The sequence below is a fragment of the Marmota marmota genome, unplaced genomic scaffold (assembly GCF_001458135.2).
Source record: "Marmota marmota marmota unplaced genomic scaffold, marMar, whole genome shotgun sequence".
NCBI lineage: Eukaryota > Metazoa > Chordata > Mammalia > Rodentia > Sciuridae > Marmota > Marmota marmota.
This window is the reverse complement of record NW_025999990.1, coordinates 7,571,320-7,595,504: the sequence shown is the minus strand read 5'-3', so window position 1 is coordinate 7,595,504 and position 24,185 is coordinate 7,571,320. Positions and strand designations below refer to the sequence as shown.

General features: G+C 36.0%; 1 protein-coding gene across 12 annotated transcripts in view; it reads left to right on the top strand.

Moving 5' to 3' along the window:
* Positions 1–24,185, top strand: part of Zcchc2 (zinc finger CCHC-type containing 2) — a 55,560-nt gene that overhangs the window by 13,730 nt on the left and 17,645 nt on the right. For 9 of the 12 annotated variants that reach the window (XR_007348779.1, XR_007348780.1, XR_007348778.1 and 6 more), the window contains exons 3-11: positions 1,096–1,172; positions 3,278–3,349; positions 8,048–8,160; positions 14,612–14,706; positions 17,055–17,138; positions 19,176–19,233; positions 21,614–21,749; positions 23,245–23,309; positions 23,906–24,000. Coding sequence is in view for 5 of the 12 variants with exons in the window: in XM_015482178.2 (XP_015337664.2) it covers positions 1,096–1,172; positions 3,278–3,349; positions 8,048–8,160; positions 14,612–14,706; positions 17,055–17,138; positions 19,176–19,233; positions 21,614–21,749; positions 23,245–23,309; positions 23,906–24,000 (795 nt within the window). In the remaining 7 variants the exon portion in view is untranslated. The remainder of the gene's footprint in view (positions 1–1,095; positions 1,173–3,277; positions 3,350–8,047; positions 8,161–14,611; positions 14,707–17,054; positions 17,139–19,175; positions 19,234–21,613; positions 21,750–23,244; positions 23,310–23,905; positions 24,001–24,185) is intronic. The other 3 variants (XM_048806115.1, XM_048806116.1, XM_048806118.1) reach the window with 3 other exon arrangements.

The following is a 24,185-nucleotide window of genomic DNA, read 5'->3' as shown; positions in this document are numbered from 1 at the left end:
ACCTTTCTCAATGCCCACCTTCCATAGTCTGTGGCAGTCTTATCTCCTCTTCTCTTCTATTGTCACTGTGTATGTTCTATCTATTTCATCTATTTTAACTTTTTCTAGAGCAAATAAATCCTCCTCTTCCCTCCCTAATGCCTGTTCCCCTAAATCCAACAGTGACCCACCATATTCTATTGTTTTCTTTCCTAACATCTTCCTTGTAACCTGTATATATTCGTTATTGTCAGCCTCTGGTGTTACCTCCCTACTGATTAAGGGCTTCTTCTGTTTATACACTGAACAATAATCTGATTTTCTTACTTTATACTCAGTAGATTGGCCCTTTGCCAGTAGGCTTTTTTTAATTTGATTTATTTCCTAAGGTGACGATTTTACCAAAGCAGGTTTAAAATGAGTAGTTGGAGGTTTGTACATTTGCTTTCTTCATGAGTAAACTGATTATTAGTTGAATTCAGAGTAATTATTTTTAAGTTTAATGTCACTGATGTCTCCTAGTTTATTATAAATTGTGGAAAGTTTTGCTGTAACAAACCTTCGTAGTTCACATTAAGTTCAATTTGTATACTAATTTATAGTGTATAATATTAAGGGCCACATTTGAGAAAAATGACTAATTAGAAATTTTTGTCAGCTTGTTATCTGTTAAGTATTTTTTTTTACTAAAAATTAAAATGTTTTCTAAAGTTTTTACCTAGTGTGTATAAATAATTGAAACCAAATTTAGTTGATCCTAAAAGGCTCTGTTTGTGGTAATCTTAATAAAGTTTTAAAAATTATCATTTAGAAAGACATTTTCAGTACAAGCATCTTTTATTATTACTATTATTATTTTTTGAATCTTTGATGTTAGCAGAGTGCTTGACACTGGGTAGGCACTTAGCATGTTGAAGGCATGTAGAAAAAAATTACTTCGTAGATGAGCGTCATATTGCTGTGGCTCTGTTTTACTTCATGACTTACGGCTAGGAGTAAAGATAAAGTAAATAGTTTGATTACTAAAGAGTTGTTAAATTATAGGGTTACTTTGGGTAACTGAAGTGCATGTCTCATCCCTATAGCACAAGTCAGTGTGTGTGTTTTTTCTTTCAGCTGTACACATCGAGAAGATAATGTTGAAAGGAGTCCAGAGAAAAAGGGCTGACAAATTTTGGGAGTACACTTTCAAAGTAAGCTATTCTCACCCACAAAAGATATTTCGTATACCTTGCCAAGTGAGTTTTGGAAGAACTTATGGCAGTTTTGCTAATTTAAGGGAAATATCTTTTTTTTACACACACATATATGTATATATCTGCTTTTTAAGTAAGGAAATGTGCTGTTTTCAGTATACACTGCATGGTTTGCCAATTTTTTGTTAAGATGTATCACATTAAAATTACAGTGGCAATTTTATTAAATAGAAATTAAAGCCTTAGATTTAAGGAGACAGTTAATATGTAAGAGATACTATTAAAAAGCAAACATTTTCACCAATATTTTTGAAATCAAGACCACAGGCTTTGTCTCTCCTGGCATTGTTTTTCCATTCTGCTGGCGATGTTTCTTCCTCTCCTTTCTCTGATGCCGGTAGTCCTTGTGTGTTGTGGCTGCTCTTAGTCGTCTGTCCTTGAGTCAGCTCTCTGAATAACCATGGAACCCAGCTCTGCCACTGCCAGGATACAACTTCTAGGTCTCCATTTTGCCTGTTGACTGTGGCAGATTCCTTGTCCACATCTTCCCAGCTTCTCCTGCTGGGGCTTCACTGTCCTTCCTTTTCTCTAAGCCTGGACCACACAGGTGCTGAAGCCAGGTGGAATGTGGTCATGTTTCTGTGCTGCTTTGCTTCAGTCCTCCTCCCTGGCATGGCATTGTTTGCCAGATTTCAGCTGTACCTCTCTCAGAGTCCCTTCTGACCCTCTGGCAGAAAGTTTCCTCTTTTATCCAAGGTTTTCTGCAATCATACCTCTTGCAGTAAATTATCATCTTGTGAAGAGAAGGTGTCTTTATCATCTGTCTTGCTCAGTACAGTTGTTGAATGAATTTCAGGACTCTGGCTTCTACTCTGAAGGAGAAATAGCCTTGATTTTCAGGTTTCCAGTCTCCAGATGTCTCACTGTGGCAGTGTTCTACTCTTTGCCCTGGATGCTCGGCATCCTGGCTCTCCTTTGGTTGCCAGAGCTTCACTGTAACCTTGCTCTGAACCAAGGCCTGAGTTACATACAGCTCAATGCTCCTTCTCAGAGGGCCTCCTTGACATCATAGCTACCCTTGTTCAATGCCCTGTTCCTCTTCTCAGTAGCACTGATTACTGAGGGAAATTCTTATGCATTCATTTGATTTTATCTGCCTCTGGCATAAGACTGTGAATTCCAGCTTATGGAAGCATCCACTTTCTTGTCCATTTCTATGTCCCCTGACACAAGAGTCAGACAGTGCTAAGAAGCTTCTTAATAAACAAACACTTGAATATTAATATAGATTGTTTTGAAGGTTGCTGGATAAAATTTCACTTGTAAGTACCAGATTAATTATGACATAATTAATTGATAAGGCTTAGATATAAGCATAGCTCAGGGTAGAAATTATTAATGGGCCACAATGGAGTCTACTAATGTAAAAGTAATCCAAAGGTCAAGCAGTGTATAGGTTCCAGTTCTAGCTCTTGTGCTTCCTTAGATTGTACCTCAATAAATTTACCTTTTTGAGCTTTAATTTCTCCATCTGAAAATGGAGGTGTTCATAGCTGCATCTTACTCGGATTTTAAAGATATGAGATAATGATGAAGTCACCTCATAAACCATATTTCTCCTAAAAATATGAAATCGTACTACCAAAAAGGGGCAGTATACTCCAGTTGTTTTTCTTAATGATGTATATGTAGTAAGTTTCAGTTGATAGAACTTTTGTCTTTAAAAGCATAGACATATACTATAAGAATGTCATTTTAGAGTCCTATAATGTTACCAAAAAATGAAGACATTTCCTTTGTGAAAAAATTACTAAAGCAGTCACATTTTACGGCTGCTTTAAAAACACACACACACACATACACACACACACACACACACACTCACATCATGCAAATTGAAAAAGTTATTGGAAAACTTTTGAACAAAATTTCAATGTACAATTAATTTAAAAACTTGGAAGAAATATGACAAACAGTAGATGAACTTTATATTTCTAATTGTTAATAAAATTTAAGTAAGGCCCTTTGTTTTACATGCAGCTTTTTTCTAGCCAGTTCCTGCCTAAACAATAACCATACAATATGTGTTTTTTTTAAATCAGGTAAATTGGTCTGATCTTTCAGTCACAACAGTAACAAAAACCCACCAGGAACTACAGGAATTCCTACTGAAGGTAAAAATTACAGATTTTGTTGCTAAAATGATTTTTACATAATATACCAGAATCAAAAAATTTCAATGTCAAAAGAAGCACCAAAAAAATTAAAATACCTAGATAAAGGTTGGCTCCGAACTCTGAACATAGCTATAGAAAATACCATGTTATCTGAATGTAAGTTTTCTTATCTTACATAACTAACATAAGGAAATGATAAAGATATCTCCATGCTTAAAAAAATGCAGCCAGGCACCATAGCACACACTTGTAATCCCAGGGACTCAGGAAGCTGAGATAGGAAGATGGCAAGTTTGAGGTCAGCCCTGGCAATTTAGCAAGACCCTGTCTCAAAAATTATAAAAAGGGTTGGGGATATAGCTCAGTGGTAAAGCACTTCTGGGCTTAATGCCCAATAACCCCTTCCCACCCAAATGAAATCTTATTCCTAGTTCCTTACAGAGATGTACATTGTTGGGTCCTGCTTGCAAGGATACTGTCTTTGACAGGTGGGTATGCAAAACAAGATGGAGTTTGTTTTCTTATAGTACCTAACAACTGTTCAGCCTTCTTTGTGGGCTTCCTTAACTCTTCCTCCATTTCCTCTTTTAGTTCTAGCTCCTCCTACCTACCCTTATCATGTAATCTTCAAACTGTAGGGAATTAAGAAGATAATACTAACGTGTTATGTAGATTTGTATAGGTGAAAGGTATCTGGAGTTGTTTTGTTCAAACACCTGTTTCTTTTATATTAACTTGATTTTATTTAAAAAAAGTATGGGTAAAGATAAATATTAAAAGGAGAGAATAAGTTTAAATGATCAGTAAGCAAACATTTTTAAGTTTATTAATAGGAAGATAAAGCAGAAAGTTCAGAAATAAGAGCATTGCCAATTCAGTTACTAAGTTTTAGATAAACTATAGTTATTTAACCTAGGCCATCTGAAATTTTCAGACCAAGGCTGTTTTTCAGGTTGTTTGCTTGAAAGCATGTTCTCTTCAGATCATTTGTCCATTCATTCTTAAATCTGTAAGAGACTGGTTTTCATCAGTGTGCAGGACTTTGAACAGCAGATAAGAGGCTGTTTCTCTGAGGATCCCATAGTTAGTATGCTGTTAGTTCACCTGGATTTCTTGTTAGTCCCTTTGAATGAAGTAGCTTGCAGGGATGATTTGAGTGGTTCCATTGTCCTGTGGTTTATTTTAAACAAACTCTTTCAATTAAGTGTAAGTATTCCTTCACCCACTCAAGTTAGTGACTTTCCTGCACATAAAGATGGGGGCAAGTTTTATTTATTTCCACTCACCAGAGGTCTTGTCCCTCTTATGACTGAAGTTCCAAAAAGCTTAATGAGGGAGAAGAGAGTTGTTGAAGGAGTGGGCCTGTGAACGCTGGCATTCAACTGCTGAACTTAGTGTTCATCATAGCCAATAGAAAGCAAGGGGAAAGAGTGGCCATGATTCAGCCAATCCTAGTCAATAAGGCAACACAAAAATGAGCTCCTGGATGGCATTCAGATTATTGAAGAGATAGGTAGAGCTTCCCCCATTCCACCTCCACATATACTTTTAAAATTTCTTCTACTTACACATCATTACCCTAGATACATGTATGATTGCACAAATGGTGTAACTCTACTTCGTGTATAACCAGAGAAGCGGAAAATTCTGCTCCATTTGTGTATAATGAGTTGAAGAGCTTTTTACTGTTATACATAACTGATTAGAACTAATGAAAAAAAAATAGGTGAAAAAATTTTTTTCTTATTTCTAACTCTCCTGACTCTTGATTAGATAAATTTATCAAACTTTAAGGGCAAGTAATTATGAGCAGCTGTATATTTGGGCTGGGAAACAACATTCTCTCATTTCCCTTATCCTGTTGTCCTTTCCATGACACTATTCTAATGCTGCAGTGTGAGTTGCAGGCCATACAGAGCTAAGGCCAAGAAGTCTTGGAATAGGGGCCGAGCACTGTCATCTTTCAAGGCCTTATTACCTGATACCAGTTTGTGTGTGGAGTTACCACCTACTTGTCCATCTCTCTGGGAGAATTCAATGAGGGAGCACATAGCCCACCCCAGCCTGTGGCCTGGCCGCTTTCTCTTATTGGGTTTCCTTCCCTAAGCTTCATCTATTTTGTGTCTTGACAGGTTAAATTTTTTCAATCAATCACACACTTTTTGTGAAAGCCATATGCTTTACAAAAAAATAAATAAATAAAACAGCCCCAAGTATGTAATTCACTCTTCAGAATCATGACAGTGATTCTCCTGCTTAGCTAACACTTGAGATACTAATCTTCCAAAATAGCATATACGCCTCCCAGTTACATGAAATAATCTGCAGCATTGTTATTTGTAGAAATAAATTGCCTGTTGTAACAGAAGTATTCTAGGTATACCTTTTCCTTTTTCCTTTTTACATTTCTTTTAACATCTTGCAAAACTTCCAGAGCAGAACCTGCCCTTTTGATGACCTGCACAAACCAACACCCTTTTTAGCTTGTGTGGATGCTGTTGAGGTCAGGACTGTTGATTCCTTTTCCCCGTGGAAATAGCCTCGTCTGTCCTCTACATCCTGGCGCCTTCTCTGGTTTTGTTTTTATTACCAGAATGTCAGCTCTGTGAGGACAGGGATTTTTTTATCTTCCTTTACCTCTGTATCCATGGTTCCTGAAACAGTAGCTTAGCACTCAGTAGGAATTTAAATGTCACTGACTGACTGAAAGGTGTTAGAGAATTTGAATTGTAACAAAATTTTTTTAATTTTTTTTTTATTGTAGATGGACACAATACCTTTATTTTTTTATTTGCTTATGTGGTCCAAGGATCAAGTCAGTGCCTCATACATGCTAGGCAAGCACTCTACCACTGAGCTACAACCCCAGCCCCTGTAATGAGGTTTTTATAAATGGTTGTATATTAGGCCACAGTGTTTTTAAACATAAACTTGTATATCAAGGTACAAAAACCTTTTATTAGTCAGAGCTTGTGCTGAAGCTAACACCACCTCCAGAGTTGGGAGGCTGGGTAGACTAGAGCTGAGATTGAGAAGGAAGAAAATTCAAAACAAGGTACTAAAATATAAAAGACATGATTTACAGCTGTATTTTTAGCCAATATGCTTCCTTTAGGACTGGAAATAGGCCCTGGAAATTGAAGATAAAACCACTTGAAAAAGCATTAGTTTGCAAAGATTGATGACTACATATCCACACTCTGCCCAGTGAACACAGTGTCATTGTCTTGAGGGAAATTTATGTACTGTTGCCTTCAATATTTAGAGCAGCTATCAGTGATCCAGTAATTGAAGTGGACTTCTCTGGTAAAGCTGGTTTTCTTTGGCTGTGTCCATGAGTAGAAATTATATTTAAAATTAGTGATATGATGAATGCTTAGTGTCAGAAATCTTTTTTAAAATGCTAATATCAAGTATAAATATTGAAATGAATAGTAAATTGTTTGGAAAATGTGTCCATCCAGAATTTGTTTCTTCCATTAGTGTTCAGAGAATATGGTTTCAGTGGGGGGTGTGAATACCATTTTTCCAGGTTTATTAACAAGAGGAGCTTCATTCTGAGGGACCATCTTGATTCCAGGTCTGCTGTGCCTAAAAATTAGTAGTGCTTTATGATGCCTTTATTAAAGATCCCTTTTCTCAGTTGTTAACCAGAATAATGTGTTAATGATTCTACTCTTAATTTTAATGAAAGTGCCACTAAAATGTAAAACATTGAATTCTTCAAAGAATTGGAAAGTTAGTTTTACAAAGAACTGGTTTACTGGGGGATTTTAAAGTGTAAACCAGTTAAATAAAATGACAGAATTTGAATTTGGTTTTTAATTTTTTTTCTTATGTTTTAATTTTTTTATTTTTAAAATTTGTTCTAATTAGTTATCCATGACAGTAGATGGATTTTAACACATTATATTGGATTTTAATTTAAAAATTTTCTTGGCCAAGTGATGGGGGGGGGGGGCGGTTCTAGCAGACTGCTGAAAGGGCATCTCCATGATATTGAGTAAAACCTCTCTAGTGCTTTTGATGGAAATAATGTTGACTTTCATCCAGCTGTCATAATTTGGTTATTTATTTGGGGCACAGTGTTGGTATTCTGATGTTGATGAAATTAACATGTAAAACAAGCTACCCAAAAGTGGTAACTATAAAGGCAGTGATAACAACTTTTGGGAATAGTCTTCCAGGACAAAAATAATATCAGTTATGCTATGCAAAATGCTGAGTTTAACTCAGACCTCGGTGTGGGTGTTACTGCAGTGGGACATGTGTTGAGATACATGTGGTGTATACCAGAGGCATGTTGAACATTTCCAGGTTCCTTTGCATCTCAGCAATCCCCAAGATGTGACCAGAAAGAGTCATTCAGTGTCTTTTTCTTTCTTTTTTTTTTTTTTAGTCGTTGATGGACCTTTATTTTATTTATTTTTATGTGGTGCTGAGGATTGAATCCAGTGTCTCACACATGCTAGGCAAGAGTCTACCACTGGGCTACAACCCCAGCCCATTATTGAGTGTCTTAAGGGAAAGACCCATGCTGCTTCAATATTGGGTCCTCAGTCATGAAGGTTTGGAAAAAGAACTGCTTTTGGATGATTAATGAGCAGGAGTTTTTATCTCTGTTTTATAATTCTGATTTGTAACATCTTGCCAGTAAATGAGAAACTTACCTTGAACATTGCTTTTCTTTCCTAGCTTCCAAAGGAATTGTCTTCAGAGACTTTTGACAAGACCATTTTAAGAGCCCTGAATCAGGGTTCCTTGAAAAGAGAGGAGAGGCGACACCCTGACCTGGAGCCCATCCTAAGGTATCAGATTACCTGACTTGATGCCTCCACTCAGCTCAGCGGGTTCTGAGAGTCAGCTTTTAAGGGAGGTTACAGAGATTTCTCTAGAGTACTTTGTAAATCGGACATTTTAATCCTTGTGCTATTTAGGTGTAGGCTCACAGTAAAAATACCAAACTTGCTTTGCAATTGTACCCTTCATTTCTCTAATATCATAAAATGTTGCTTCTTCTAAGATTTGAAAATATTAAATAAAGCCTTTTATTTTCTCTAAATTTATTGGAAAGTGGAACTTGGGAGATGCTTTAATGTCCAGTAAGAAGATTGGACAGATAGATGAGAAGTGAAAGGAATCAAACCTTTGCTGCTGGCTGCCATTTGCTTTTCTGGAGCCCAGTACTGGTTGAGGTCAGGTTTTTGCTTTCATGTGATTGTTTGGCCATTGGAAAAGGTGGGTGTAGGTGAGGTGAGAATTAATATGATGCCAGGAACATGTAAAGCCTCTCTTAGATATACTCCCATAGTCTTCCATGTGCCATTAGAGGAAGAACTTGAAGATACAGGTGAAGGAGGAATTTGGTAGCACATAAGCACACCCATATGGCTTAGGATCAGGGTCCCTGCAAAGGTAGGGCATTTCATGGTGGAAAATTGAGGGATTTTTTTGCCTAATGTTTTCTATTTTCTCTAAAGGGTTGCATAAGAAAGGATAAACTGAGGTTAAGAGATCAAATGCTCGAGAATAGAGGGGGCTTTAAACCTTTATAGGGATCTGGAGGACAACCTGATGAAAGAAAGCTAGTAAGCTGAACAAGGCATGGCATCATGGTGAAGATCAGTACTTACGTAATGGTATCAATCTACCTCTTTTGCATATTTAAAATCTTTCCAACAATTCTGGCCCAGGTATATACGGAAAGCACATGGTTGGATTTGTTCTAGATGGGGGCTTTCTTGGATGTAACAATAGAATAATAAGTCAAGGGAATTGAGGGAGAATGTTCATTTTCTAACAAATGAGGCACAGTCAGATCTATGTTGTGCTGGGAAGCATGAGATAGGTGGGTCTGATAGAGTGGACTACTGTGCTTGGAGAATAATTGTCTTGGGAGTAATTGGGTAATCAAGCAGAGTCCAGTTGGGGTTAGAGAATGAGATGTCTGAGGAATGGATCTTGAGGTGGGACAGTTGTCTGTGGTGTTGGAGGATAGAGTATGCTTTGGGCAGTCATCCCCCTCATCCCTCACTGAAGACTTCTCTTTAAAAGAGAAATTCAGAAATAATAGCCAAGGAGGCAAATGCTATTTTATTGGAAACTGATAGTTATTAATAAGTAAATTAAGTCGAAGTGATGCTGGAGCCCATATGGCTTAGGGTCAGGGCTTAATTGAGACTTCTTTTGTCTGCTCTCTGAACCTAAAGCTGCCTGAGTTAGGAAGCAGACTTCCCAGGGTCGGGAGAGAACCAGGTATGTGTATCACTTAGTGTAATGGCCCTTCCCTCATGAGAAAGGGGCTGGCCCCAGAGAGTATTCTCAGGATAGGTGGGCCTGAGAAGGAAGGAAGGTTTTGTCTTCCATGGAAACAGCAAAAAAAAAACTGGGAGGGGGAGAATATTTTCATTGTTTGACAAACTTCATAGTGGGAGTAAACAACCAGAAAGGGGGAAATGGGAATGAACAAATAGAACAGAAAACCTAAAATTTTAAGTGGCATTTAAGCTTGAAAGGGTGCTCAAATCAGAAATGTAACAGAAAGCATGAAGTTTTTATTTAACCTGTTGAATATGCAAAGATCAGAAAGCTTGGCAGATACTCTTTGGTAATGATGAGCATAAATTGGTAAAAATTCAGGAAAGCATTGGGCAATACAAAATTTAAATCAGATAACCTCTAAATAGTTATACTCCTGGTTATTTACCTCACAGCTCTATTTCCACTAATGATGAATGTTCAGAGATGGTTACTATGGTATATTTTGACTTGAAAAAACCAACAAACAAATGTTGATACAGACTTGGTTACAATAAAATAATAAAAGATGAGGGAAAGTAAAATAGTAAAGGGCATGTTTCTAGGGAAAAAGAAGAGAGTAGAAATAAGTAGAAGCATTGTCTCCTGGGTCACTGTTGAGAGGGGCCTGGCAGAACAGGTGAAGCTCTCAAGGGTGCTGGAGCCCAAATGGGAGCACAAGGGCTCTGCATAGGGATTGCAAGGGAGTAGTGATGACAGCAAGAGGTAGTTTGGTGCAGAGGATTTAAATAAATATATTGAGGATAATGAGAATCAGCTTGCCTCCCCCACCTTTGGCAAAAGGAATTATATAGAAATGTAGAAAACCAGAATGAACTAAAACAAACAAACAAACAACAACAACAAAACAGAATGAACCCTGGAAAGTGGTTGAAATTGAAGTTACTAAATTCATGATATTTAGTATCTGTAGATACAGAAGTGCGTATATGTGTGTGTGTACACCCACGTTTTCCCCAGCCCTGCCCATTGAAATTGTCTGGAAACCGCAACATTCAGTAATGATAGGCATGCTGGTGCTCCAGTCTCAACTTCTCCATACCATTCTCCATTAAAAGGAATTTGGGTTTCTTGGAGGATAAGATGATTGTAAGGGATTAGGAAAAAAAATACGAGATAAGCCTGTTGTACAAAAAGCAAGGAAGTGCTCAAAGAATGATATGGATTTATCAAAAGAACACAGAACCAGCTTGAAAGACTTAACAGTGGTCAGATCTGGGGCAAAGAGAACATCACAACAAATAACAATAGTAACATTGAATAAAATAGGAAACTGAATTTCTGTTGAAATAAATAATAAATGAATCCGTTGAACATTTGACAAGTAAGATATTGACATTATCAAAGTCCTCTCATACTGCTTTCCCACAAAATAATGCTCATTAATTATAAAGAGAGAAAGAATAACTTTATATAGAGTGAAGTAGCCTGACAGACTACTTCAAATAAATTTAATCAGTTGTGTGTCAATCAAAATTGTCTGCCATATGATCAGCTGCAGCAAAAGAGCAGCCTCACTTCCATGATCGTCATGCATGAATCTGACCAGACACACCTATATTAAGAATGCTCCACAGAACACCCGGCCTGTTCCTCCCAGCCAGAAGAGCGTCAGGGAAGACTGAGGACAGGAGAGGGGCATGACAGCTGGATGTAGCACAGGAATCTGAACTTAGTCTTTGAGATAAAAAGGACACTTAGGAGTCAATTTGCAAGACTTTCATCAGGATTTGAGGATTAGAAGGTAATAATTGATTAGTGTTAATTTCCCAGTATTGATTATGGAAGAACGTAGGAAATGCTAAATGCTTGCTGATACCATCCCAGGAGTTGAGGCAGCAGATAAACTATTTATGGTCCAGTTTTAAAAATATATATATATATATATATATATATATATATATATATATCTTTGCACTGTGTTTCTAACTTTTCTGTAAGTTTGAGATTTTTCAGAAGGAAAAAAGTAATTATTTCCACACAGAACCACTTGTAGAAATTTGACTTTCTACCAGGACTACATTTAAAGGAGTCATCTCAACAGTAATTCTATTTCGTCTTGTTTTCATTAATTGTCTTGGGACATGGTAACACATCATCAGTACATGTAAAAGATCTCATCTTTAGTTCTGCGTAATCTGCTTTTAACTGAACCTTATTTAAATCAGTGTATTATGGTCATTTTAGTTGTTTCATAAATCTTTAAATTACTACAAATAATATTTCAATATCTAGGGATATGTTTAACATGTTTGGATACATTTATCTGTAAGAAAAATTTGCAGAGTTACAATTGTCCAAAAGTTATACATATTTTAATATGTAGTATTTCTGTTACTTCTAAAGAGGTAATAGTATTTTGTACCCTCAGAAGGAAGCCTTGTATCTGTTTCCTACTTCAACAAACAAAACATTCACAATTTCTTCTTTTTGACAGTCTCCAAAAAAAAAAAAAAGACATTCTGATTTTAATCTGTATTTTAGTGACCAATCACATTCTCCTGTCAATAGCTTTTTCAGTCCTTTTCACTTTTTTATTAGCCTTATAAGTGTTCCCTTTAAAGGCAGAAGCTCTGTTCTTATTTCTTTTTGTGTGTTTTTTGGTATTGGCAGTTGAACCCAGGGCCTTGTTCATCATAGGCTTGCAGTCTGCCATTGAGCTACTTCCAGCCCTATCTTTATTTTTAACCATTCAGATATTTTAAAAGTTTATAAAGACAGATTTATCAGTCTTTGATGTTTCAAAATTTTGTTTCCTAAGAAAAACTTTTCAAAGATTACATTTAAAAAAATTTTTTAGTTGTAGATGGACACAATATCTTTATTTTTATTCATTTTATTTTTATGTGGTGCTGGGGACTGAACCCAGGGCCTCATGCTTGCAAAGCAAGCACTCTACCACTGAGCCATAACCCCAGCCCCTCAAAGATTACATTTTTAATGTGTGGTTTGTTCTGATAATTTCCCCTTTAAAAAAAAATCTTAGATTCACTTATAGTTGATTTTGGTGTAAGATGCATGGAAGGGGCTGGGAGCAGTGGCACATACCTATAATCCCAGCAGCTCAGGAGGCTGAAACAGGAGGATCGCAAGTTCAAAGCCAGCCTCAGCAACTTAGTGAGGCCTTAAGGAACTCAGTGAGACCCTGTCTCTAAATAAAATACAAAAAAGGGCTGGGGATATAGCTTAATGGTTAAGTGTCCTGAGTCTAATGCCAATACCAAAAAAAAAAAAAAAAAAGATGCATGGAAGGGATATATATCTTCTCCTAAATGGATAGTCTGAGGTCTTCACAGCTAACATGTTAAGAAGCTTCATTCTCAGTTTGTGAATTTTATATTAGTATATCATCATTCATGTCCCTTAACAATTCATGTAACAGTTGTGGGCTGGGGATGTAGCTCAGTTGGTAGAATATTTTCCTCACATGTACAAGGCCCTGGGTTCAATCCCCAGCACCACAATAAAGAAAGAAAGAAAAGTAACAGTTATAATGGAGGTGAGGAGAAAATAAATAAAAATGATAAATAGGAAATTAATTTATCAGTACAATAGAGATTGATTTGGTTGGTATAGGACTTACTGTGTTTAAGTCTCAGCTAAGCTGTGAATTAGATGAATGGAAATATGGCATTAAAATGTACATTTGGGGTTGAATGGTTTCTGTCATGTCAACAAGTAATCTTATTTTTCTTATTCATGTCATTTTGAGTTGTTTCTGGCTACTTTGATTTTAAATTCAGGTGTAATTGCCACCTGTGGCTATGCATTAATGAGCTCTGGCTTTAGTTCTGCAATAATTTCAGCTCCAGGGCTTTACCCATGTGATTTAAATACATATACCTCAGTGTTCCTTTGGTGAATATGTACTCAGTATTTGGAGACACACCTGGGTTGTCCCTTGGGCTCAGGCCTTGAATTCAGATGTGTCTGTGCATTTTGACCAGTTGTAGCTAGGTGTGGTTCCACCACTGCTTCTGTGTGTGGATCCCAGGCTTAGGCAGTACATTCAGAACTAGAAAGTAGAACTAAAATTTAGATAACTCCTTACTTCAGATCTTGGTTATTTTCCCCTTTCTTCATTTCCCTTTGTGTCTTCCCATTGAATGTTTATTTCCACATTGGAGTTACCAAAAAGCACTTTTGCCTAAATATTCAAGGCAACTTTGACTTATAAAGGTCATCTGTTGTGGTGGTATTTAATGATTTAATGACTAAAGTAAATGATAGGTCAGAAATCTTGGGAGAAATTAAGAATTAAAATTTTTAATAAGCATTAAAAGTATACAGCAGTAACTGAGGGGTATTTGTATTTTGAGTACCTATGCAGTTGATAGTGTTACTTATAACCCTAAGGAATTTGAAGCTGAATAGCTAATTCAGTTTATTTATACACCATTGAAGTAGGATTCAGATCCAGTTGAACTCTCCATGAGACTATGAAGAAATGTAATGATAAAGTCATTTCAGTTCTGGGCTGTGGTTGTGGTTCAGAGGTAGAGCACTCGCCTAGCATGCATGAGGCACTCGTTCGATCCTCAGCACCACATAAAAATAAAATGAAGATATTGTGTCCACCTAAAACTAAAATAAATAAATAAATATTAAAAAAAAAAAAAAGACATTGCAGTTCTTTTTCTGGGCAGAAAGGCAGGCTGTTTCACCATTTGGGCAAAAGGCTAAAGTGACACTTTTTTTTTCCCCCAGAATTGAAACTTTACCATTAAAAGTGAACCTGTTTAGTAGATCCTTGCAAATTAGTCCTGTTCAATTTTATTTACTCCTTTCCATAGTAAATATATTAGAAAATATTACTTCATGGGGGGAAAAACGCTTTCTGTTCCTTAATGAAACAGCCATATAAAGTCTTCTTTATAGGAAACAGACTCTTTTTTATGTACATACCTGAAATTAACAAATCTCTTTTCTCTTTATATGCAGGCAGCTATTTTCAACTTCATCACAAGCTTTTCTACAGAATCAAAAAGTACACAGCTTTTTTCGGTCCATATCGTCAGACTCTCTGCACAGTCTCAGTAAGCATCGTCCATTCCTCTGGAAATTTGAAGGGTTTTTTTGGTTTGGTTTTCATGCTTTACCATGTCACTTATAGTTAAATTTGAGGAATGGTGACATACAAATAAGAAATGTTTGTCATTTCTAATGAATTTTACACTGCACTTTTAAAGAGCGTAGTATAAAAAACTAATACTACAAAACAGACTGGTTACCAGGCAAAGCCTAATAATCTCTAAGACTATGGCACATGCCCAGTCTTCAGTTCTTTGCCAGACCTGGCTTACACCTTGGAAAGATGTGGAGGTGCACTGTAGGGTGTGTTGGCTCTCCTGATGCTGTGACCTTCAGAGCCTCGTAGCTTCTTTGTCTCACTTCCGCTTCATGTTCAGCCGTTTAAAGGCCAGCCATTCCATTATTTTCAGCTAGGTCTTGTTTCATGCAGGCTTTTATCTGTAAAGCCCAGCTCTTGACCCACATTCATCTTCTCACTCTCCTCTATGCCAGGGCTATCACAGGGGTAAAGTCGATTGTTAATCCCCTCTTAAAAACGTTAAGCATGGGGTGTGAAATGCAAGCCCCATCTGAACTTCTTGAGCCTGCCTTGGGTCTGTCAGGCTCTAGCTCCATGAAGTCGCAGCACTGTCCAGCATGCCTGCCACTGTTGCCGGGTTCTCTGCTCACTTGTACTCTTATGTGCATCCGTCACTGTCTATTAAAATCACACCTGTGTTGGACCCAGCTGCACCTCTTCCAGAAAGCTTTTCTGGTTTTTTCTTGTGTTTCTCTGTTTGGTTTTGCCTGTATATTTCAGCATTCATCACAGTCTACTTTGTGTTCTTTATATACATCTTCCTCAGCCTTCCTTTTAAATGAATATTTTGCCGAGAACACTGATATGTACTTTAAAGAATTTCTGCTAAATCTAAGAGCAGCCACTATATCAAGGAACATTTTTTTCTTTAAATCTTTCCTTCTCCTTTCAACAATTATATTTTTCAGTACCTCTAAAGGTGAAAGAAAATTCACATTTCCTCAGTTTGAGGTGGGTGAAAAATATGATTGGATGTTATAACATCTGGATAAATTTTAAAATTTCATTTATTATTTTGAGTGTGTGTGTTTGCGCATGCATGTGCTTTAAATACTTTGAGCATAATTAGCAGTTAGATTTAAAATATGACCCTTTTTTGACCAGTTGCCTCAGACAAGATGCACAACTCCATGTTGAATTTGTGTGTGAATAGTGGCAATGGCTTTTGTTAAAGTTCTGGTCATTCTAGAGCTAAGTAGATTTAACAATCAGTGTTTTCTCCCTGAGCCAGGTATAAGTACTTTTTTAATAAATATCCATCAGTAGCATCTGTTTAATCCTAAAAAGGCATTAGAACACACAGTTAAACTTTTATAGTTCAGATTAACAGGATGCTCAGGGGAGCTTACCCAAGTGAGCAGGGAGGAAGATGGGTGTAAATAAGGAAAAGCTTATCTTGAGGGCCTCGCAGTGTTTGAATTACATAAACAATGCAGATGAGGTTGGCAGATTTTGTTTTAAGGTTATATTAAAATACTGTTGAAAGTACACAATTTGAGATTGTAGGAATCCTTGTCATCATAGTGTTTGTACATGTCTGTGTTGTTTCATGTCTCACTACTGAACATGTTGTTGTCAACATTCACTTGGACAGTTTTAATCGATAGCTCTACCATTTTGCCTCCTACCCTGCCTCGTACCAAAGAGTAACACTCTATAATCCTGACAACTAACTCTGAGAAAGCAGTGTTAAACTGCTAGATGACTTAAAATGTTGAACTCTGGTTTGGTTTTCATGCTTTACCATGTCATTTTATAGTTAAATTTTTATAGTTAGCAGTTAAAATGTGTTCTTTGGGTCAGTGCTCATCTACCATTGCTTGTCACTGCTCTGTGATAGAATAGAAGTTCAGAGTAGACGTTGAGTTTTATAGCAGTTCATTAGTGCCATGGCATTATCGTTGTTTTATAAAATTAACTGTACAACAGTGGATATTTTAAAAAATAAAAACACAAATATTTGAGAGGCGCCCCTTTGGTCCAGTTGCTCATTTTGCACAGGAGCACACAGTAGCTAATACATGTGGTGTGTTTTACTCAGATCCTGTGGTGCTTGAGGAGATAGCTAGTTTCACAACTCCTCTCATAGGTCTGGTGCTTTGTGTCGTGTCCACTTGATTTCTTAGGAGTTCTAACTAGTAGAAATGTTTTCTTCATTGCTAATACTCCACTCACCTCCTCCTTGGGGCAGGGGGAATAATCATTATATTTGTCATCTTTATCTGGCTATTACAATTTCGTGAAGAGTTAATAGTATTGAATTACTTCCTGCAGATAATTTACAATCCTCTCTGAAGACCTCTAAGATACTAGAACATTTAAAAGAAGACAGCTCAGAAGCTTCAAGTCAAGAAGAAGGTAAATGTAGATTCACTAGAATAAGTGATTCTGCCTGGTGTTAAATCAGGGTAGACCCAATTAAGAATCCTAGATCCAGACATTATGGGAATTGGGATGTGACAGAGGTGATGTTACAAATAAGTAGGTAAAGAATAGAGTGTTCACTGAAATGATGTACACACAATTGACTTCCAACAAGCCATATGACATACATATATATACATTCATACATACATACATACAAATATATGTAATGAGATCCCTACTTACATCATGTGTATTCGGGTGAGTTACAACTTGATTTTCTAAAACTTAAACTTTTTAATGTTAATCTAAATAGACAGGCTTTCTTGAACAAGGTAGAACATGACCATACATTTGACCAATTAAATAAAAGCTTACAAATGATCAGAGAAACCATACAATTAGAAAATAATCCACAGAAGACGAGATGCTATTAGTAGGATATTTAAAGATAAAAGACTGTGCAGATTATACAATGATCCTTCTAAAAATTTTTGAGAAAATTATCCCAACAGATATATGAGCAAAAGATATAAATAGGCAATTCATAGGAGACTTGAACAGCCATTAAACAGTGTGCAGCCTCACTAGTAGTAGAGAAAATGCAAATGAAAACAGTGATATATCATCTCACACTCATCAAATTGTCAAAACACTTTCAAATCTGACACTGTTAAGCATATTAAACAGTGGGAACCTTGTACTGCTGATGGGGATGTAAATGGGTACAGGTCTTCTGGACAGAAATTTGGCACAATGTAGTGAAGTTGGAGCTAATTTTATGCTGTTGTCCTATGATTGTAAAATTTGTTGTACAAGTGCTCAAGGAGATGTAGACAGTGATATTCGTGGCACCATTGTTTGTAAGAGCAAATATCAGGAAATTGCCTTAATGTTTCAAATGTTAATGAACTTATAAATTGTGATAGATCTATTCTGGGTTGCAGTTAAAAGGATATTTCTAGTATATTCAAACATGCAGCACCACTTTCACTAGAGTATTCCAACAAGTTAGGTACTAGTTAACTTCTATAGAGGGAGGGAGGTGAATGGTCATATCCTGTCTATGATTTTTTTTTTTTAATTTAAAAAAAACATTGGGATGTGACAGATGTGATGTTACAAATAAGTAGGTAAAGAATACAGGCAGAAATCTCGGATGTGGTTGTACATGGGTATTTATTATGTTAATAGATTTTTTTTTTAAAGAGAGAGAATTTTTAATATTTATTTTTTAGTTTTTTCGGCAGACACAACATCTTTGTTTGTATGTGGTGCTGAGGATCGAACCGGGGCCGCGCGCATGCCAGGCGAGCGCGCTACCGCTTGAGCCACATCCCCAGCCCCATGTTAATAGATTTAAAAATAAAAAAATATTTGAAATACAGCTAGGTGCATTGGCACATACATGTAAACCCAGCTACTTGGGAGGCTGAGGCAGGAGGATCACAAGTTCAAGGTCACCTTGTCGAGGTGTGTGTGTGTGTGTGTGTGTGCATAGTTTTTGAAACAATTCATTTTTTATTGATTAAATAAGAGTTTTATGTGAAATTGTTGTAGTTAAAGTAGCATGTCCGTATTAGACTTGTAGTTTTGGATAAGATTGATGTACTGTTAGGTAAAACACATTTGAGAGAATATTTAAGATAATTCAGTAACTTATTATGTCTTTTGTGTTGGAGGGTAAAGGATATTGAGGAGTGAACCCAAGGGTACATTACCATTGAGCAAACTTTTTTTTTTAAAGTTTGAGACAGGTTCTCACTAAGTTGGCAAGCATGACCTCGAACTTGGGATCTTCCTGCCTCAGCCTCCCAAGTCACTGGGATTACAGGCATGTCCCACCAAGCCTGGCTTACTTATTATGTTTTTGAAAAATTGCTTCTTTAAGATATTTTCTTTATTGGGAAATGCTTAGAAGTGCTGTATCCCATCTGTCAACAGTGTTTCGATAGCATAAATTAATAGCATTATCCTTTTGGATATTTGCTGCAGCATTAGTATAATAAATTAATTTTTCTTCTACTCTAGATGTGTTGCAGCACACCATAATCCACAAGAAACATACCGGGAAAAGTCCCATTGTGAAGTAGGTATCTAATTTCTAAATACATATACTTTTGTATACTTTTAAATTGGTGTAACAATTAATTAGATTATGGATGTATTTGGCTATAATTCTGCCATGTTGCTGTTTGCTTTTTATTTGGCCCACCTATTCTGTGTTTCCTTTTGTCTCCTTTCTTGCCACCTTTTTTTTTTTTTACAGGATTCATAATTTTTTTATACGTTTATTTTATTTTATTTATTGATTTTTATGTGGTGCTGAGGATTCAACCCAGTGCCTCGCACAGGCTAGGCGAGCGCTCTACCACTGAGTCACAACCCCAGCCCCTGTTTTTGTTTTTATTTAAATTGTCTTTCTCTTTAATTAGTCTTTATAGGTATATGTTGTATCCGTATTCTAGTTATGCTAGAGAATTTATTATACATCTTGACTTATTAATGTCTGGTGTAAATTGTGCTGGTATCATTTCCCCAACAATTTGAGGACCTTAGATCACTCTAACCCCTTTTATTTTCCTGAGTTGTAAATCATAGTTGTCATGCATTTTAATTATCTTTATTGTTTGAAGCCCCATGAAATCTTTTTCCAGTATTCATTTAGATTTTACTATTCCTTTATTCCTCTTTATTCCTTCCTTTGTTTCTGAGCACCCACCTGTGACCATTTTCCTTCCAATTGAAGAACATTGAGTATTTCCTACAATTACATCTGCTAGTGATGCGTGCAGTTAGTTTTTATCGGGGGATGGGGTATAATTTGTCTTCATTTTTAAAAGATATTTTTGTTGTCTATGAATTTCTGGGTTGGCAGTTATTTTCTGTTTGCTTTTTCAAACTATTATTTCATTGTCTTCTGGGCAGATACCTTTGGTCTCTCTCTTATCTTCTCTTCCCATCTCTGATTTCTCTTGCAGATCACATAAAATCACTTAAGAGATTTCCAACTTACATTCCGTTAGTTAAGTACTCTTTCCTTCAGCCATGTTCCACAGACTTTATACTTCTCACTCAGGGCCTTTGCTGATTCTATACTCTTGCTTCCCTTTTTTTTTTTTTTAATTGTAGTTGGACACAAAACCTTTATTTTATTTATTTATTTTTATGTGGTGCTGAGGCTTATCCAAAACTGCATGTACTACATCTTATCCAAAACTACATGTACAGTACCTTGTACATGCTAGATAAGCACTCTACCACCAAATCACAACCTCAGCCCCTTGCTTTCTGTTCTTTGGTAGGTAATTTTAGAAGTTCCCAGTAGCATTGAGCCCCTTTTGCTTATAGTGGCAAGCTCATTGGGGTCTTTTGCTATTTCCCTCTTCCTGCTCCCTTGCCTCCTACTCTCTGGGACCACCTCTCAAATAAATTATGTCATTCTAGACTTTGTTTTTGAGGCGAATTCAAACTCATGCTATCTGGCCTTCAGTGTTCAGTTAATCTTATTGTTGCTCTTTTAAAGGTAATATGCTTTTTCCTCTGGTTGCTTTGCTTTTAAGTTTTTCTCATTGTCTGGTTTTTAGCAATTTTCCTATGATATGTAGCTTTCTTTGTATTAATCCTTATTGAATCAGTTGCTATATATGTTGATTTTTGAGAACTCCTAGCTCTTACCTCTTAAAATTGGTTTTGTGCTGTTCTCTTGCTCCATCTTTTAAGACGTATCCCAAGTCCTTATATATTAGACTTTCTACTATGTCCCATGTCGTCTTTTTAACTTATACTTGTTGTGCATATTGTTTCCCTCTCTGTACTTCAATATATTAACTCAAGACAATTTATTCTTAACTGATTTTCTTCATCTGATGGCCATCCATTGAGTTCATTATATCAGTTTATTTTATGGTTCTAGAATTTAAATTTGTTTCTTTATATTTTCTGGTACTCTTCCAAATCCTCAACGTTGTTCTATTCATTGACCATGTGATACAGACTGAAAGTTCATATCCAGTAATTACATCTTTTGGATTCTCTTTGGGCCTAATTCTATTGTATATTTCTTTGGTTTTCAGTCATTTTTTTTCCTGTCCCTTCTTATGTTGGTTATACACAATACTTAGGACAGTGATTTTCTCCAGATACAGAATTTTGTATTCTCTCTGTTCCCAGCCTTCAGGAGTGCAAGATAACCTCTTTGTAGGATTTCTCAAGGCAGAGCACACATTTATTACTATTATTTTTAGAGACAGACATTAGTAATAAATTAGATATGTACCTGTTTATTTCTTATAGTATACTTATTTCCCTTGAACTTACCACTATGTATTCAAAAAATAAAAACTAATAGGCTAAAGAAAGAGTTACTATAGCTTCTTCATTGAAACGGTATAGCAGGTTAAATTATTGAGGATAAATTTCATAAACTTTTCACAAGGTTATACTTTCATAAACTTTTCTTTTGATAGCAGTATTGGTACAAGCTGTTCTCCATTGGATGGGCTTACCATGCAATATTCTGAACAGAATGGAATTGTGGATTGGAGGAAGCAAAGCTGCACCACCATTCAGCACCCAGAGCACTGTGTGACCTTAGCTGAGCAGGTACGTAGGGGTTTTGTTTTGGTGCAGTATAAAGTATTATTACTCTTTTTCTGTTTTGTAAGCATTTAGGCAGGAAGCATTCTGGTAGGAAGAAATTAAGGAGGATTTCATTGTTATAGACTTCATGCTTTTATATATGATCTAAGTTCTTAGACTTGAGAAAGTATATTTTAGATAACTTTTATTACATAAAATTAATGCACTTTAATATGACAACCAAAATGTTTATTCTAACTAGAGATGCATTAACTTGTTATATCAAATTTGTTTTGCTCTTTTAAGTAATTATTCACATTTCAGTTACTCTCTTGCTATGGGTGATGTGAATTTTCAAACTGAACTTTCTCATGAGTAGTTGGGCCAGTTTACTGGCACTCATGAGTGTAATTAGGGAACATTTGCTTTCTTAAATGGTTGTGATCAGAGAGCAGAGTGCCCTCAAGTATGTTCAGACCACCACAGATTTGGAGGGAAGTATACATGTGTAAATATGGAACAATCCTGTTCTATCTAGAAAATTGATTCATTAGCCTGATTCTATTTTCTGGCCATACTCAGATCCAGATATTAACTCTTCATGGAATGTGTTCTTATGAACTAAGGCACATTTTGAGAAATTATAAGTTATATCAGTTATGCTTATAAAATAACCTCTTTTCAAAGCCCATCTTATTGTACTTTCCCATCCCCTCTGTCCCAATGTCTCTGTGTTCTCTTGGAGTTGACCAAATTGTGGTTATTAGTTTTATTACACTAAACTTCAGGAGAATACTAGCAAATACCAATCACTTGATTATATTTTATTTTGTACAGTAGTCCCTCCTTATTCACAGGGGGTACACTCCAAGACCTCCAGTAAATGTCTAAAATTGTGAATAGTATCAGACACCATATAGGCTGTTTTTCTCATATACAGTACATAGCCATGATAAAGTTTAATTTATAAGTTGCGCACATTAACAACAGTAATAATAAAACAATTACAACACCATGTCATAACAGATGTTATATTAATGTGGTCAGCCTCTCAACTGCTATGGACTGAGTAGTGAATACAGTAAAGATAGGCTGAACAAAGGGATGATGATTTGTGTCCTGGAAGGGATGGAGTGGGACAGCATGAGATTTCACCATGCTTCTCAAAATAATAACTTAGGAAATGTTTGTTTCTAGAATTTTCCATTAATATTTTTGGACCATGATTGATCACAGAAAATGTAACTACAGGTGAGGAGGGACTATTATAATCAGAAGAAAAGAATAGAGATCCATTATAAAAGAAAAAATGGATATTTTTCTCATGATTAATATGAAGTATTTATAACAATATGTCAATCTTAGTAGTTCTGATAGGTAACTTCAAAAATAGGTTGGAAATCAAAATTTGTTAGCATATACAACTATGCAGACATACCATTTTAATGAATGATATCCCAGTAAAAGGAAATCTACGTCATTATTGTTTAGCTCTGTCTGCCTTTTTTTTTTCTACTAGCATTCTGCTGAAAAACGGAATTTATCTTCAATAAATAAGAAGAAAGGAAAGCCACAAATAGAAAAGTAGGTTCAATTTAATGTTCCCATTAATAGAATTGATATGAAAAGATAGTAGCGTTTGATTATGAGCATATTTAGTTTATATGGTCTACATAGTATTTTTTTCTGTTAGGTTTCTATTCATATTTTAAATTCTGGGCTCAATTTTTTTTTTGGTTGAAAATATCAGCATATGTAGGTGATAGAAGTAAATCTGTTGTCAGATATTATGTTGATTTGTACTCATGGTGGCCAGCTACTTGGGAGGCTAAGGCAGGAAGATCATAAGTTCCAGACCTGCCTGGGCAACTTAGCAAGATCCTGTCTCAAAATTAAAAAATAAAAAGGTCTGGGAGTACATCTCAGAGGTAGAGCCCTTGCTTAGCCATGTGTCAGACCCTGGGTTTGATCCCTAGTATCGGGAAAAAAATACTATGTAGAGTTTAGAGGGGCAGAACTCTCAGAACTAATGATGCATTTTACTTGTAGTTGGATTTTTTTTTTCTTGCTAAAACTTCTTTCAATTACAACAAGTCTTGGGAAATTTTAGGAATATTGTACTTAATATATTTAGTAGAGAACCTTATAAAAAATGGTAGTAATATGTACATTTGGCTTAGGGAGAAAATTAAGAAAACAGACAACAGACTGAATTCTAGAATAAATGGTATTAGACTCTCCACTCCTCAGCATACCCATGGTGGTACTGTGAAAGGTAAGAAAAGTTTTTTCTTTCAATACTCATCTAAATATTTTCAACATGATACTATGTTATATTAGTTGGTCTTAAGCTGCTGTGTCAGATCCTAATATTATAATTTACCTTGCATTGATGTATATAGCAATTTCCAATTTAAAGTGTTTTGAAATTATTGGGATTAATTTAGGGACTATAAACCA